Source organism: Lagenorhynchus albirostris, chromosome 1, assembly GCF_949774975.1.
Source record: "Lagenorhynchus albirostris chromosome 1, mLagAlb1.1, whole genome shotgun sequence".
NCBI classification, from domain to species: Eukaryota; Metazoa; Chordata; class Mammalia; order Artiodactyla; family Delphinidae; genus Lagenorhynchus; species Lagenorhynchus albirostris.
Genome location: NC_083095.1, coordinates 165,120,811 through 165,135,087, shown reverse-complemented (window position 1 = coordinate 165,135,087; position 14,277 = coordinate 165,120,811). Strand labels below are relative to the sequence as shown.

General features: G+C 51.8%; 1 protein-coding gene across 1 annotated transcript in view; it reads left to right on the top strand.

Moving 5' to 3' along the window:
* The window catches only part of ACAN (aggrecan), a 63,355-nt gene that overhangs the window by 29,359 nt on the left and 19,719 nt on the right, over positions 1-14,277 (top strand). The window contains exons 3-11 of the mRNA XM_060159235.1: positions 296-679; positions 1,614-1,788; positions 3,100-3,227; positions 4,961-5,254; positions 6,277-6,681; positions 8,540-8,714; positions 9,212-9,339; positions 10,594-10,887; positions 12,678-12,893. Of these exons, the coding sequence (XP_060015218.1) occupies positions 296-679; positions 1,614-1,788; positions 3,100-3,227; positions 4,961-5,254; positions 6,277-6,681; positions 8,540-8,714; positions 9,212-9,339; positions 10,594-10,887; positions 12,678-12,893 (2,199 nt within the window). The remainder of the gene's footprint in view (positions 1-295; positions 680-1,613; positions 1,789-3,099; positions 3,228-4,960; positions 5,255-6,276; positions 6,682-8,539; positions 8,715-9,211; positions 9,340-10,593; positions 10,888-12,677; positions 12,894-14,277) is intronic.

Genomic DNA, 14,277 nt, shown 5'->3' with positions numbered 1-14,277 from the left:
CCTATGGCTTGGCATCACTTTGGGTACCCCAGTTTCAGAAACAGAGAAGTGGTCTCCCCTCTGAAGCTTCCCCTGCCCTCCTCTGCAGCCCTTTCTGGCTCCATAGTTCCTGTCTTGAGGCACAGAGACCAGAGGTCTTGAGAAAGCTGCTCTGGAAAGGGAATTCCATATGGCGCAGGATAGACACCAGCACACTCATGGGACTTTGTCATTTCCAGAAACACTGACAGGGAGGCTGGGTGGTCCTCTCTGGGCACTAACAGGTCTGTCTCCCACCCCCGTGTCTCCCGCACAGACCCTGACAACTCGCTGAGTGTCAGCATCCCTGAACCGTCCCCGCTGCGGGTCCTCCTGGGGAGCTCCCTCACCATCCCCTGCTACTTCATCGACCCCATGCACCCCGTGACCACCGCCCCCTCCACCGCCCCCCTCGCCCCAAGAATCAAGTGGAGCTGCATTTCCAAGGAGAAGGAGCTGGTGCTGCTGGTGGCGACTGAAGGGCAGGTGCGGGTTAACAGTGCCTACCGAGACAGGGTCACGCTGCCCAACTACCCGGCCATCCCCAGCGACGCCACCCTGGAAATCCAGAACCTGCGCTCCAATGACTCTGGGATCTATCGCTGCGAGGTGATGCACGGCATTGAGGACAGCAAGGCCACCGTGGAGGTCGTGGTGAAAGGTGAGAGCCTCCTCCCACAGGGGCCCTGCTTCACCTGCAGGAAGAACCAGAATGGCATCCTCTCTCGGGCCAGGCTGTCTGGCTTTCAAATCCCGGCTCCTCCCCCTGACGGTTTGCACCTCAGTCAAGTTACTTAACTTCTAACACAGAGCTGGTAACATCACTCTCTCTGGAATTTAAATGAATTAAATTCTTCAGGGCCACAGTCGCATGAAAATGACAGTCTATTCTTCCCATCAATCCTGTGATTCGGTTGCCTTGTGATCATCCCCATTTTACAGACAAGCAAACTGAGGTTAAGTGACTTGCCTGAATGAAGTTTCCCTGGAAGTGAGCCAGAGTAGTCTCCTGACTCTCTACCCAGGTGTCTTTTCCCTCCCCCATCTCCAGTTCCAGAAGCCAAAGAAAGGGATGAGGACACCCTGGTTCCCTTGCTCTCAATGGACCAAGGAATGTGGTTGTCCTTGGTTGGCTCTAGGACTTCAGTCGGCACCAGATTTTTTCTGCTGGGTGACTCTGCCAAAGACGGTCCACTCCTGCCTGTGCCTTAAACAGGATTCCCACTAGGATGCCCCTGGGCTGAGGGTGCATGGAGCTCTAAGTGTCTCTTTCTGCAAAGCAAATATAGGGACCTGGAATGACAAGAAAAAATTATAAGGAGGCAGATTTTAGTTCAAGTCAAAGAACTTTCTGATTATCAGAATTATCACAGGTTTCCAAAAAGATGCCTTGTGAGGTAGTGAGCTCCCCATTACCGGAGGTGTTTCAGGAAAGGCAGAAGGACCACATGCAAATGTGGAGACAGGAGCCACCCATCAGCTAGGGGCCCGACCAGATGTCTCTACATCCCCTTGACTCCTGCCCTAATTCTGCAAGGGCCTGGGTGACGGGAGGCTGTGCCTGACCTGCTCTCTTGCCGTCTCGTGTCTTGCAGGCATCGTGTTCCATTACAGAGCCATCTCCACACGCTACACCCTGGACTTCGACAGGGCGCAGCGAGCCTGCCTGCAGAACAGCGCCATCATCGCCACGCCCGAGCAGCTGCAGGCCGCCTATGAGGACGGCTTCCACCAGTGCGACGCCGGCTGGCTGGCAGACCAGACTGTCAGGTGAGCCCCAGGCTACCATAGGAGTAGGGTGGGTGATGGGCTGGAACGTTGAACAGTACTGAGCTGGTGCCGGCCAGACACAGAGCCCAACCTCAGCTGGGGCTGAAGGGATGCCTTGACCAGTTCTAGGTCAGGCCCCGATAACCTGTCCCAAATCCTTGGTCTTCTGTCCTGCGGTGGAGTGAGTGGCCACTAGCAACTTTGCGCTACACAAGCATTTTCTCCATGCAAATTACACATGATTATTTTTCCTACTCATTTTTCCCTTTGCCATGATTTCTTCACTTATATCTTTTTAAAACTTTGTTGTTTATACATTTTTGTAAACCACTTTACATTCAGTTTGTCTTTAATAAGGCAAGGCGTATGTAAATTAAGCCTCTTGATGCATTTTTCCCTGAGCACAGCTGCTGAGGAATAGGTTGCGCAGCAGGACAGTCAGAGCCCTGCCTTCAAGGGACTGCAATTGTGTGATCAAGTCTGTAAAAGCAAGATGAGACACTTCTTTGGGGATGGATCAGAGCTCTAAATGCAAAAGCCAGAGCCACAAAGCCACAAGAAGAAAACAAAGGGAAATCCCTTTGTAATCTTGGGGTAGGCAAAAGATCTTAGGACACAAAACCCATTAGCCATTTTTTTTAAAGCAAAATAAGACAACAGCCTAGCATAGTGCAAGAGCCCACACCTCAGCCTCAGAAAGAGCTGGGCTCAAATCCCAACTCTGACACTTGGAAGCTGTGTGACCTGGAACAAATTGCTTAACATCTCTGGGCCCCAGTTTCTTCCAGTTTAAAATAGAGTTGTAATAGCACCTCATTTGGTTGATGAGAGACTCAAATGTTACAGAGCAAGGGTCAGCACACTACGGCTCATGGGCCAAATCCAACCCACCCCTTGTTTCTGTAAACAAAGTTTTATGGGAACACAGCCACTCCTGTTATTTTGTCTGTGGTTGCTTCATTCACACTACAATGGCAAGGTCACAATGAAGACCCTATGGCCTGTAAGACCTAAAATATTTACTATGTGCCCTTTTACAGAAAAGATTTGCAAGCTCCTGATAGAACATGTTTGGTACCAATAAATATTCAGTAAAGGGGTCCGCCTTTAATCACCAGTAACGGTGAAAACATATCTTAATAAAGCTGGGGAAAAAGCTGTAGAAACACGTAGCCCACAGATCTAGGCAGATCTCAGCAAACACATCAGTAAGTCACCGTTTCCTCCCACAAGGGAGGAGGATACAAGGGCACGGGCCACTGGCCCCCTCCACCCCCTGACTGTCACATCCCTACTTTGGGTTCCTGGTAGGTACCCCATCCACACTCCAAGGGAAGCCTGCTATGGGGACAAGGATGAGTTTCCCGGTGTAAGAACCTACGGCATCCGTGACACCAATGAAACCTATGACGTGTACTGCTTCGCAGAGGAGATGGAGGGTGAGGCCACCCCCCCCCCGACCTCCCAAGAGCCGGCTCCCCAGTCCCTTCATCCTGCTGACCCTCAGGATCACAGGGGCCTCCTCCTGGGCAGGGCATTGACCCAGGACATCACACCCTCAACACCCCCTTCCTCCCTGCCCCTGCCCCGCCCCCCTCCCTGGCCCCCAGCCTCCTCATGCCCAGCGTGGGTGGGGGAGGGAAGAGTTAAGGAAGGAAGGGTCTGGCCCCCTCACTCTCCACGTTGGGGGAGGGCCTCAGTGGCCCGAGGTACCTGCAAACTGGGCCATCACTGGGCCCAAGAATATTTATAGCTGGTCTCTCACCTGTGACTGTTCCTCCCAGCCAGGACCCCCGCTGCTTGACCAGCCCATCGCTGTCCCAAGCTCCACTGCACAATTAAAGCCCAGCTCAGCCTTGTCACCCTCACAAAGGACCCTCTCCCACCCAGGCCACTCCAGGGAGAGCCTATCAGAAATGTCATTCCCAGGAGAGCTGGCCTCCCAGCCACCCTCTCTCAGCTTTTGTGCTGCCAGCCCCCAGCCCTATCCAGGCCACCCCAATGGGCTAGTTCTGGAGAGCACCAGGGGCAGCGAGAAGAAACCTATAGTCTTTCTCTGGTTTGTAAGGGGAGTTAAGTTTGGTCACAGTCAGAGCTGAGCAAGTTACCCAGGCAAGTGGATGACACCCCTTCCCCCATCAGCACTCATTCACACATTTTGACATTGCAAACTCTACACCTCCACCCCTACCCCGAGATCACGGCTGCGCCCAGGCAGGAGAAGGGCTGACAACCTGGCCCACTGTGAGGCAGGGAACGTCCCCAGCTTCCTCACCACCGTGACCCCTTTCCTCATTCTCACCCCAGGGCCCAAGCTGGTAGATTAAGTAACGAATATTTGTGTTCCCACTTTGGGCTAATTAAAGACACTGATTAGGGCCAACCAGAGCTGCCACTGAGCAGGGACAGACAGAACAACCCCCGGGAGCGATGCCCACCACCCTATCCCTCCCTGCAGCACAACCTTGTTAGGTTTTCAAAAACAGTAAAAAGAGCCCACAGGCCCCCACCATTGACCTTATGGACACTTTGGGGCCTAGAGACCCCAATTTGGGAAACACTGCTATTAGGGTCAAAGTCTGATGCCCGCTTTTCCCATCAGAATGTGGAATTGTAAAAAGGAGTGCTCCAGCAACTTCCCTGGTGGCCCAGTGGTTAAGACTCTGCACGCCAATGCAGGAGCTGTGGGTTCGATCCCCGGTCAGGGAAGTAGATCCCACATGCCTCAACAAAGATCCCATGTGCCGCAACTAAGACCTGACGCAGCCGAATAAATAAATATTTTTTAAAAAATCAGTTTAAAAAAAGGATTGTTCCAGTGGGCAATGCTTGACTCATAGGAGAGATGCCCCGGTGATAGGAAGTTCCATAGAAAAGTGTGGGCGAAGATGCTTTCCGGCAGGAGTTTCCTCCCGGGCCTCACATTTGCTCTGCACTTTCCTCACTTCTTTGTCTTTTTGGCAGTTTCTTTATTGGTCCCTGTTTTAGGAAACTGACATCACCCCACCCAAAAGCCCATAGGAAGTGGAGGGCAGGATCTGAAATACAGACATGTGGGACCAGGGCTTTGAGAAGTTAGAGGCCAAACCCCAAGGAACCACATGGATCTCCCTGGGGACATGGGGCAGGCGTGGGAGGGAGCGCCTCACCCTGCCGGATGTATCTTTCGCAGGCGAGGTCTTTTATGCAACATCCCCGGAGAAGTTCACCTTCCAGGAGGCAGCCAATGAGTGCCGGCGGCTGGGCGCCCGGCTGGCCACCACGGGCCAGCTCTACCTGGCCTGGCAGAGTGGCATGGACATGTGCAGCGCCGGCTGGCTGGCCGACCGCAGCGTGCGCTACCCCATCTCCAAGGCCCGGCCCAACTGCGGGGGCAACCTCTTGGGCGTGAGGACTGTCTACCTGCACGCCAACCAGACGGGATACCCCGACCCCTCATCCCGCTACGACGCCATCTGCTACACAGGTGGGCTTGGGCTGGAGGCCGGAAAGGGGATCGTGCCACCGAAATTCGGGCCCAGAGGATGAGATCTTAGAGTGGGGGGCTGGTTTCTACCCCCTCCAAAGGACCACTGGGTACCTGAACCCCTTGTCTTAGCACCCCCTATTTTCACGGGTTCCTAGGGGAGCTAAGGTAGAAGCACTGAAGGCTGCAGCGTACCCAGCCTTAAAACTAAAACTAAACTAAAACTTTAAAAAATGTTTTTATCTTATATTTTACACAGTCTAGGTTATACTTACAATTAAGTGCTAATTATTGGAGGGGAAAAAAAACAATGAATAATTTGGAGTTGAGTAAATTTAATGACAAAACTGGTGCTAGCACAACAACATAGCTCATTTCATGTTTAACTTCCATAGCCTGATCTTACATGAAGAGGGTTACTTGTGCAAAAATAATTAGAATTTCCCGCAAAACTTCTCTTAACCTTTCAATATTCCTACCACCCTGTTTGAAGTTCTAGCCTCCTCATGGTTGCTCTCTTTGTTAATTACTAAATGGCTTGTTTCTGCCAGACCCCCGTTTGTTCATGACTGAGGCAGGCAGTTCTCTCATGGCACCTTCATCAACTTCATGAGCCCCTGCATCCTTGGGAAGATTTTTCCATTTCTCTTTGTAGCGGATTTACATTGTCCGGTTGGCTAGTTATAACATCAGATGGTCAACAGGTACTCACAAGATAGGTAAGGAGACAACTGGCTGGCATTAATCAGGAAGGGATGTTGGAACAAGATGGCTTTACAAGCAGTGAGCTGATTGGTCAGTCTTGTGCTCTGGTGACTGCATTCTCTTACAGTCTGGAAATCGTGGGCACCCCTATAATAAATACTCAAATCGTTGAAGACCACTGCAATGGGCCTAGCCAGGTACCAGGCACACAGTAGGTGCTTTCCTTCCTTAGCAGAGGAGGAGGCAATCCGTTGCTCACCTCCTCCAAGCCAGCCCCAGGCTGAGCACTAATGCCTGTCTTTAACCCCCGGCCCCAGGTGAAGACTTTGTGGACATCCCAGAAGATTTCTTCGGGGTGGGTGGTGAGGAGGACATCACCATCCAGACGGTGACCTGGCCTGATGTGGAGCTGCCTTTGCCACGAAACATCACCGAGGGTGAAGCCCGAGGCAGCGTGATCCTCACAGTGAAACCCGTCTTTGACATCACCCCTACCGCCCTGGAGCCCGAGGAGCCCTTCACTTTTGCCCCCGAAGTAGGGGCCACCGCCTTCTCTGAGGCCGAGAACAGGACTGGAGAGGCTACCCGGCCCTGGGCCTTTCCCGAGGAGTCCACACCTGGCCTGGGTGCTCCGACAGCCTTCACCAGCGAGGACCTCGTTGTGCACGTGACCGCAGCCCCAGGTGCAACCGAGGTCCCTGGGCAGCCACGACTGCCAGGGGGTAAGTGCCCACCCCTCAGGGGGGCTGCATCGAGGGTAGGTGGAAAGAGCTTGGCCTGGGGGTCTTCTATACCTTTAGCTTAACCTGGGACGTGGGACAAGCCTCCCTCCTCTCAGACTTGACTCTCCTCATTTGTGAAACAAGGGGGATGGGCCAGACCAGTGATACCCACGCTCTTTTGTGTGTCTATGGCTCTTTTGCCACAAAGCATTTCCTTCCAATGAAGTCATAGGTGGTATATATCAACAGGTAGAGGTGAAGTGTGATGGAGAATGGGGGCTCTTTTTCCCAGGGGCCCTCCTAGCCCCATCAGTCACTTCCATAGAATAGAACCGCTTGAGGTCGGCTGCACAGGGTGACCCCTGGGCCTGTCACAGCACTGACCCTCCAGGACAGGGGTCAGCAAACTGGCCCGTGGACCAAATCCAGCCCATCCTCTGTTTTTATATGGCCCATGAACTAAGAGTTAAGAACCTTTTTAAATACTTGAGGGGGAAAGTCAAAAGAAAAAGAATATTTTGTGACATATAATGAAAATTATATAAAATTCAAACTTTAATGTCTACAAATAAAGTTTGATTGGAAAAAAAACCACACCCATTTGGTAACATGTTGTCTGTGGCCATTTAGGGCTATCATGGTAGGATTAAATAGTTGTGCAGAAACCATTTAGCCCACGAAGCCTAAAACGTGTTCTGTCTGGCCCTTTCCAGAAAACGTTTGCCACCCCAGTTCTGGGATGATGGTGTTTCAGGTGCTTAATAAGTGTCTGGATTATTGGAATGTCACATCACATAAAGCCCAGCTGGTCCCCAGACTCAAGTCCGAGATCAGGAAGAACATAGTGGGGTGGCCTCCTTAAGGACCTTGGTGGTGTCCCCTCCTGGAGGAGGGGCAAATGGACACTGCCATCCACCATCACACCCACGATACCACCAAGTGAGATTTCAGCCTGAATTGCCCAGATTAATACAGTATGTTGAGAAGGAAGAATTGTTTAGAAGTTTTGGAGTAACACCAACCGTAGCTGAGTCCCAGGGTTGGCCCAGGGCTGGAGAGACCCTCACTGTCTCCACGTGGCCACCACATGGGAAGGTGCCAATGGACACATGAACAGCTAACCCAGAACAGGACAAGAACAGGGGCAGACTCAGATTGGGGATCCACAGCTGTGACATAAACTGGCCAGTCACCCAGGGGAGTGTCAAAAGCAAATGTGTGTCCAGCTGAATGCAATGGGGGAGGCAGAGTAAGTAAGGGCTCCAGGATAAGCTGTGTGGAGCCCAGACCCTTTGGGAATCTGGCAAAAGCTATGAGCTCACTCACCAGAAATACACCCGGTGCACCCACACAAACTCTTGCGGCCACTTTCAGGAGGACCACCCATCCCCTGAACCCTGGACCCTGGGCCAAGTGGAAGAAATGCAGTGGTTGTTTGATTTCTTCCTTATCCTTCTCTGTATTTTCCAAATGCTCTGTAATGATTGTTTATTCTTTCCACAATAAGAGAAAATGCATTTGTTTTCAAGAGTAATAGGAAAAATGAGCAGCCTAGGAGTAGGGAGTCCAGAAAGGAGGGTTGGGAAGACTTACGGCAGAAGAGTCCTAGAAGGCTCTCTCAAGGAGGTGGCTTTCAGGAGTGGTTTGAACAAGCAGAGAGGACTAGCTTGACTAGGAATCAGATCGGGAGTAGGAAAGGAAGGAGGGGATGAAGGGAGGTCATTCCTCAAGGAGCCAGGGCTCCCTCCATACCTGCAGAGCCTTGAGAACCAGGCACCATGGTCACTGGCATTGTGGCACCTGGTCCATGCCTTGAGCCTGACCTGTTTCTCCTTCTCTCCCTCTCCTCCCCACCCAGGAGTTGTGTTCCACTACCGCCCGGGCTCCTCCCGCTACTCGCTGACCTTTGAGGAGGCCCAGCAGGCCTGCCTGCGCACCGGGGCCGTCATCGCCTCGCCCGAACAGCTCCAGGCCGCCTATGAAGCAGGCTACGAGCAGTGTGACGCTGGCTGGCTGCAGGACCAGACCGTCAGGTGACAGACTAGCTGGGTTCCCCTCTTAACCCAAACCCAACCATGAGAGGTCAGGCTTGGGGAGCCAGAGCGGGCACCCACCACACTGCATGCCCATTAATTAGTGGTTTCTGGCTAATCCCTTAACTTCTCCCTCAGAATCAAGGCATATTCTGAGACAGTGGGGATGGGCCTCAGGTGGCATTAACTCCTTGGCCAGTTCACCTCAAGAGACATAGAGAGAGCTCCTTGTCAAGCCCTGCAGTCTTCCCCAGCTTGGCCCTTCCATGCCGTGGGCTTTCTTCTGAAGCCAGGAATCCCCAGCGGCCCCCAGACCCTTCCCCCAGCCACACAGGGAATGTGCCGACTGAGAAGTTCCTTCCTGGTTTGAATCCCACTGGACAGCAGAAGACACACCCTGCCCAAGTCCCCAAGTGACCTGCCATCCACACTCTGAGGCCCTGCATCCCCAGGCCCCGGAGCAGACCTTCATCCGCCCTTCCCATCCTCCTCTGCAGATACCCCATTGTGAGCCCACGGACCCCATGTGTGGGTGACAAGGACAGCAGCCCGGGGGTCCGGACCTATGGTGTGCGACCACCATCAGAAACCTACGATGTCTACTGCTACGTGGACAGACTCGATGGTACAGACCACGTTCTCACATTTTGGTCTCTAGACAGGGAGGGGGCTGATGGGGTGACACAGAGAAGAGGGAATTACTATCCACCTAATCCCATTCCCACCTGGGCGGAGAGCGGGGAAGGATCCTGTTTAAGAAAGAAGGGCTTCCCAGCCGGTCTCTCAGGTCAGGCCCCTCCTCTCCCTCCCAGATGGTTCATGTGGATTCCCCAGCATTGCGGGGGAGCGTTGGTTTCTTGAAAAAGCAATAAGTTCTAAGGATAAATGAATTAATTTACTTATACCAAAAAGTATTACATACACCTTCTGCCTCATGGAGAATCCCAACGCCTATGAACAAATCAAAGGCTCTGACAAGTCTTGCAGTAAAAAATATCTCTTTAACTCTGCTTAACCAAGCATCCCCCAAGCTTAGTTAAACACAGACCCTTGGGGCTTCCCTGGTGGCACAGTGGTTGAGAGTCCGCTTGCCGATGCAGGGGACACGGGTTCGTGCCCCGGTCCAGGAGGATCCCACATGCTGCGCAACAGCTGGGCCTGTGAGCCATGGACGCTGAGCCCGTGTACCACAAAAAAACAAAAAACACAGACCCTTTGTTTGGTCTTATTTCATTTCTTTTCATTTCAATTAAAATCACCAAATTACCGTTCCAGTGAACCCAATTTTGGAAATGCTCGTATTCAGGAAAGATCTCAACATTGCCACTCACTTGTTTTGGGAACTGGACAAGTTACTTAACCTCCTAGGCCTCAGTTTCCTCATCTATAAAATGTGGTTGATTTATGCTTATGTCAGAGACTTTTTTGAGTATTAAATAAGACGTGTATGAAAAGTGCCTGGTATAAGCAGGTTTTCAGTAAATGTGAACTTCCTTCCCAAAATCAGACAGAGACCCGGGTATTGTTCTGGGTATTGGGACCCCAACCCCTAACAGCGGCTACAGGCCCCACCTCCTGCCCTCGATGAGCTCACAGGGTGGGGATGACAGTGGGGCGGGTGGGTTGGCAGGTCCACAGCATTCAGTGCTCAGTGACTAAGTGCTGTGGTTAGGGGGAGCACGGGGTGCCCAAGGGAGTTCTTCTCTTAGCCAGAGAAGGGGGTATCTAAGTGTGACTGGAGAATCCAGAAAGGCGGGAAGGTTCTTCCCATGGTGAGAAACCAACTCATCTTACTTCAGCTGCCCTGACCCTGGGTGAGCAGAGGCTGCTCTGGCTGTGAGGGTGGAGGGTCACACCTGCCATCTGCCTCTGCCCCCAGGGGAGGTGTTCTTCGCCACACGCCCGGAGCAGTTCACCTTCCAGGAAGCACAGGAGTTCTGTGAAACCCAAAACGCCACACTGGCCACCACGGGCCAGCTCTATGCTGCCTGGAGCCAGGGCCTGGACAAGTGCTACGCTGGCTGGCTATCTGACGGCAGCCTCCGCTACCCCATCGTCACCCCAAGGCCTGCCTGCGGTGGGGACAAGCCAGGTGTGAGAACCGTCTATCTCTACCCCAACCAGACAGGCCTCCTGGACCCGCTGTCCCGGCACCACGCCTTCTGCTTCCGAGGTATGTGCCTTCACCTCTCCTCTGGCACCCCTTCTGTCTGGGGTGGTGACTCCCCCGGCTCATCCCCCCTGACCTCTGTCCATCCACCACAGCAAAGAGGAAAAAGGCAGTTTTTCTGGGCAGGGGCAGCTCTGGAGCTAGCATGACCCTAGACTTTGACCCCAAGGCAAGCACGTCCTTCTAAAATGCTCCCAGAGACACATAGAGAGAAATGAGTAAGAACTTGGGCTCTAAGATCAGGCAGACCCGAATTTTAATCATGGCTCTGCTGCTTAGTAGCTATGTGACCTTGTGCAAGTCACTTAACCTCTCTGTTCCTCTGCTTCATCTATAAAATAGTGATACAATAGTTTCTACCTCGAAGAGTTGCTGGAAGGATTAACAAGGGTAGTGCACACAGTATGCTTGGCATAGCGCCTAGGACATAGTAAGTGCTCAATAAATGTTACCTTTATTATTATAAGTAAATAACACACACACATATATATTCATATACTGTTTTAATTTGTACACCTTTGTCAAATTTTCACCTTCTAAATATTTCTGTGATGAGTTTAGCCAAATTATTATTCTTCACCAAGCACCAAAAATTCACATTTTAAATTGACCCATGCTGGCTACTCGATGCCATGTTACCAGAGTTCTGAGAGTGATGTCATCAAACAACTCAGTGGGCATGGCCAGGGCATGGCCAAGGCCTTGCTGGGTTCTGATTGGATGAGTTCTCACAAGGTCCATGGGTCTAGATGCACTGCCTAGAATGTAGATTGTGGTAATGGCTTGTGCCATATTTTACATATTATACATCAAAACTCAGTATCGTTGTAACTGCCCATGAATCTGTAATTATTTCAAAATAAAGTTAATTTAAAAAAAAACCCTGAGAACCCCAAAGTTTCCCAGACTTTCAGGTCCCCTATTAAAACCTAATTCAAAGAAAGTTCAATCCCACTCTGCCAGCCTAAGAAAGCCAGTCCCCTCCCAGAGGATTTGATGAGGCTCTTGCCCCAGTACCCTTCTCCCTGCTCTGGGAATTAGAAGCCAAGCCAGTTAGCCTCCCAGTAAATTCCTCCCATGCATCTCCACCATCCATGCCCAACCCTCTGTAAACTCAGCCTCTTATATAACTGCCAAGAAGTTTGGCTTCCTTCCCAATCGAGCCCGCTAAACCAGAACAATTACCCCGTCAATGAATCCTGCTTTCAGCCATCAGTGCCAGGATGGCTTCATGCATTTTAAATAGCACTCTCCTGATTTTGATCCAGACACACTTGGAATATAATTTCTGTCCCCAAGAAAAGCAGCATCATTGCAGTACTTGAGAGCAGAGAGTCTGGCACCGGATACTTGGGTCCAAAGACTAGATCTATCACTTAGAAGCCACTGACACTGGACAAGTCACTTACCTCTGTGCCTTAGTTTCCCTATCTGTAAATGAGATAATAGTATCTGTTTCACATGGCCATTGTGAGATAAAATGATTTTATATGCATAACACCTTTAAACAACGCCTGGCAGGTATAATAGATTCTGTAGAAGAGGTGCCCCAGACCTCTCTGAAATAAAGTGCCGATGGTGTATGCATATCGATATAACTGATGCAAACGGCTCTTATTAATTGAGGACAAGAGCCATCCTACTGGACTGGGTGGGGTGGTGGGAGGCCAAGGACCAGTAAGGTTTGTGCACTGGCCTGGCCCACCTCAGGATCCCCTAGTTGCCCTCAAGAAGGGCCAGCCTGGATTGGGTCACTGGTAAGAAGGAACCCTCACCACCCACGTGCCCTTTAGGCATCCCAGCGGCGCCGTCTCCAGGAGAAGAGGAGGGTAGGACACCCACAGAGCGCCCTGAGGTGGAAGCCTGGATCACTACTGAAGTGGGGCCCAGCGTGGCTGCTGTTCCTGTTGGGGAGGAGACGACTGCAATCCCAGACTTCACCACTGAGCCAGAAAACCAGACGGAATGGGAGCCCGCCTACACGCCAGCGGGCACTTCCCCACTGCCAGGTCTGTGTGGCTCGGGCTCCGGGCCACGTCCCGATGCGTCACACGCCTGGCAGCCTAGGGTGTGCCCCGGTGGGAGGAGGGCAGGGTGGTCTCCCCCTGGGACGTGTGCTCTGTTTCCCCAGCCCTTACACTAGCTAAGTGTGCCGCTGTGGGCAACTTCCGCCACCTCAGCGGGCCTCTAGGACAAACCCCAAGGGAGAGAAAGGGCAGCTTTGTTCATAAAACACACCTCTTTCCCTCTCTCTCTGTCTCTCTCTTTGTCTCTCTCTCTCTCCGCACTGTCTTCCAGCTACACACCCCCAAATGCCCAGCACTGTGTCAATCAGAGGGCTCTCACTCTGTGCTCCTGCATTTACACCCCTACTCTCTAACCTCTTAAAAACTCTCTTGCAGGGGGAGCTCCAGTAGAGGGGAAAGGGCCTGGGAGGGGGTGGCTGTGGGCAGTCTGACTGTGACCTGTCTCCTTGCCCCACTTCTCCTTCCGTGTCCCTCTTCTGGGCCAGGCGTCCCCAGTCAGAACTTGCTGAGCAACATCTGTTATGATTAAATCAGATGGGATTTGATGGGATGAAATTGGAAGACCCCCAAACCCTATTGGAAAAAGTGTTTTCTAGCCATAAGGTTTGGGAAATCCTGGCTTACAGGAAGATACAGATTTCCCCCACTGCAGACCTTCTCAGAGCCTTGGATATGCTAATATGCACTGTAAGGCAGAGGGGGGCAATGTATTCAGTGTGTGCCAAATGAATCTGATCAGAGGGTCTTTTTTATCATGGAGCATTTTCATTTTTTTTAATTAATTAATTTATTTATTTATTTATTTAGGCTGCGTTGGGTCTTCGTTGCTGCACGTGGCCTTTCTCTAGTTGTGGCGAATGGGGGCTGCTCTTTGTTGCAGTGTGTGGTCTTGTCAGGGCTTCTCATTGCAGTGGCTTCTCTTGTTGCAGAGCACAGGCTCTAGGTGCACGGGCTTCAGTAGTTGTGGCTCCTGGGCTCTAGAGCGCAGGCTCAGTAGTTGTGGTGCACAGGCTTAGTTGCTATGCAGCGTGTGGGATCTGCCCGGACCAGGACTCGAACCCGTGTCCCCTACATTGGCAGGTAGATTCTTAATCACTGTGCCACCAGGGAAGCCCCTTCATGGAGCATTTTTAACATGGCCCACTTTGGGTAAGGCTGAATTAGAGCAATGCACAGTAACCTGTGTGCACCTTTTAGAGTCAGCTCGCCCAGGGGTACATGCATTTGAAGAAAGGAATATATCAAAGCTTCCCACTAATTTATCCAGTCATTCAGTGCACAGTTCCCAAGCAATTTGGCCACACCAAGTGCTCCTCTGGGTGCTGGAAATGCAAAACCAGAAGGTAAAGGTGCATCAGTGGAGCAG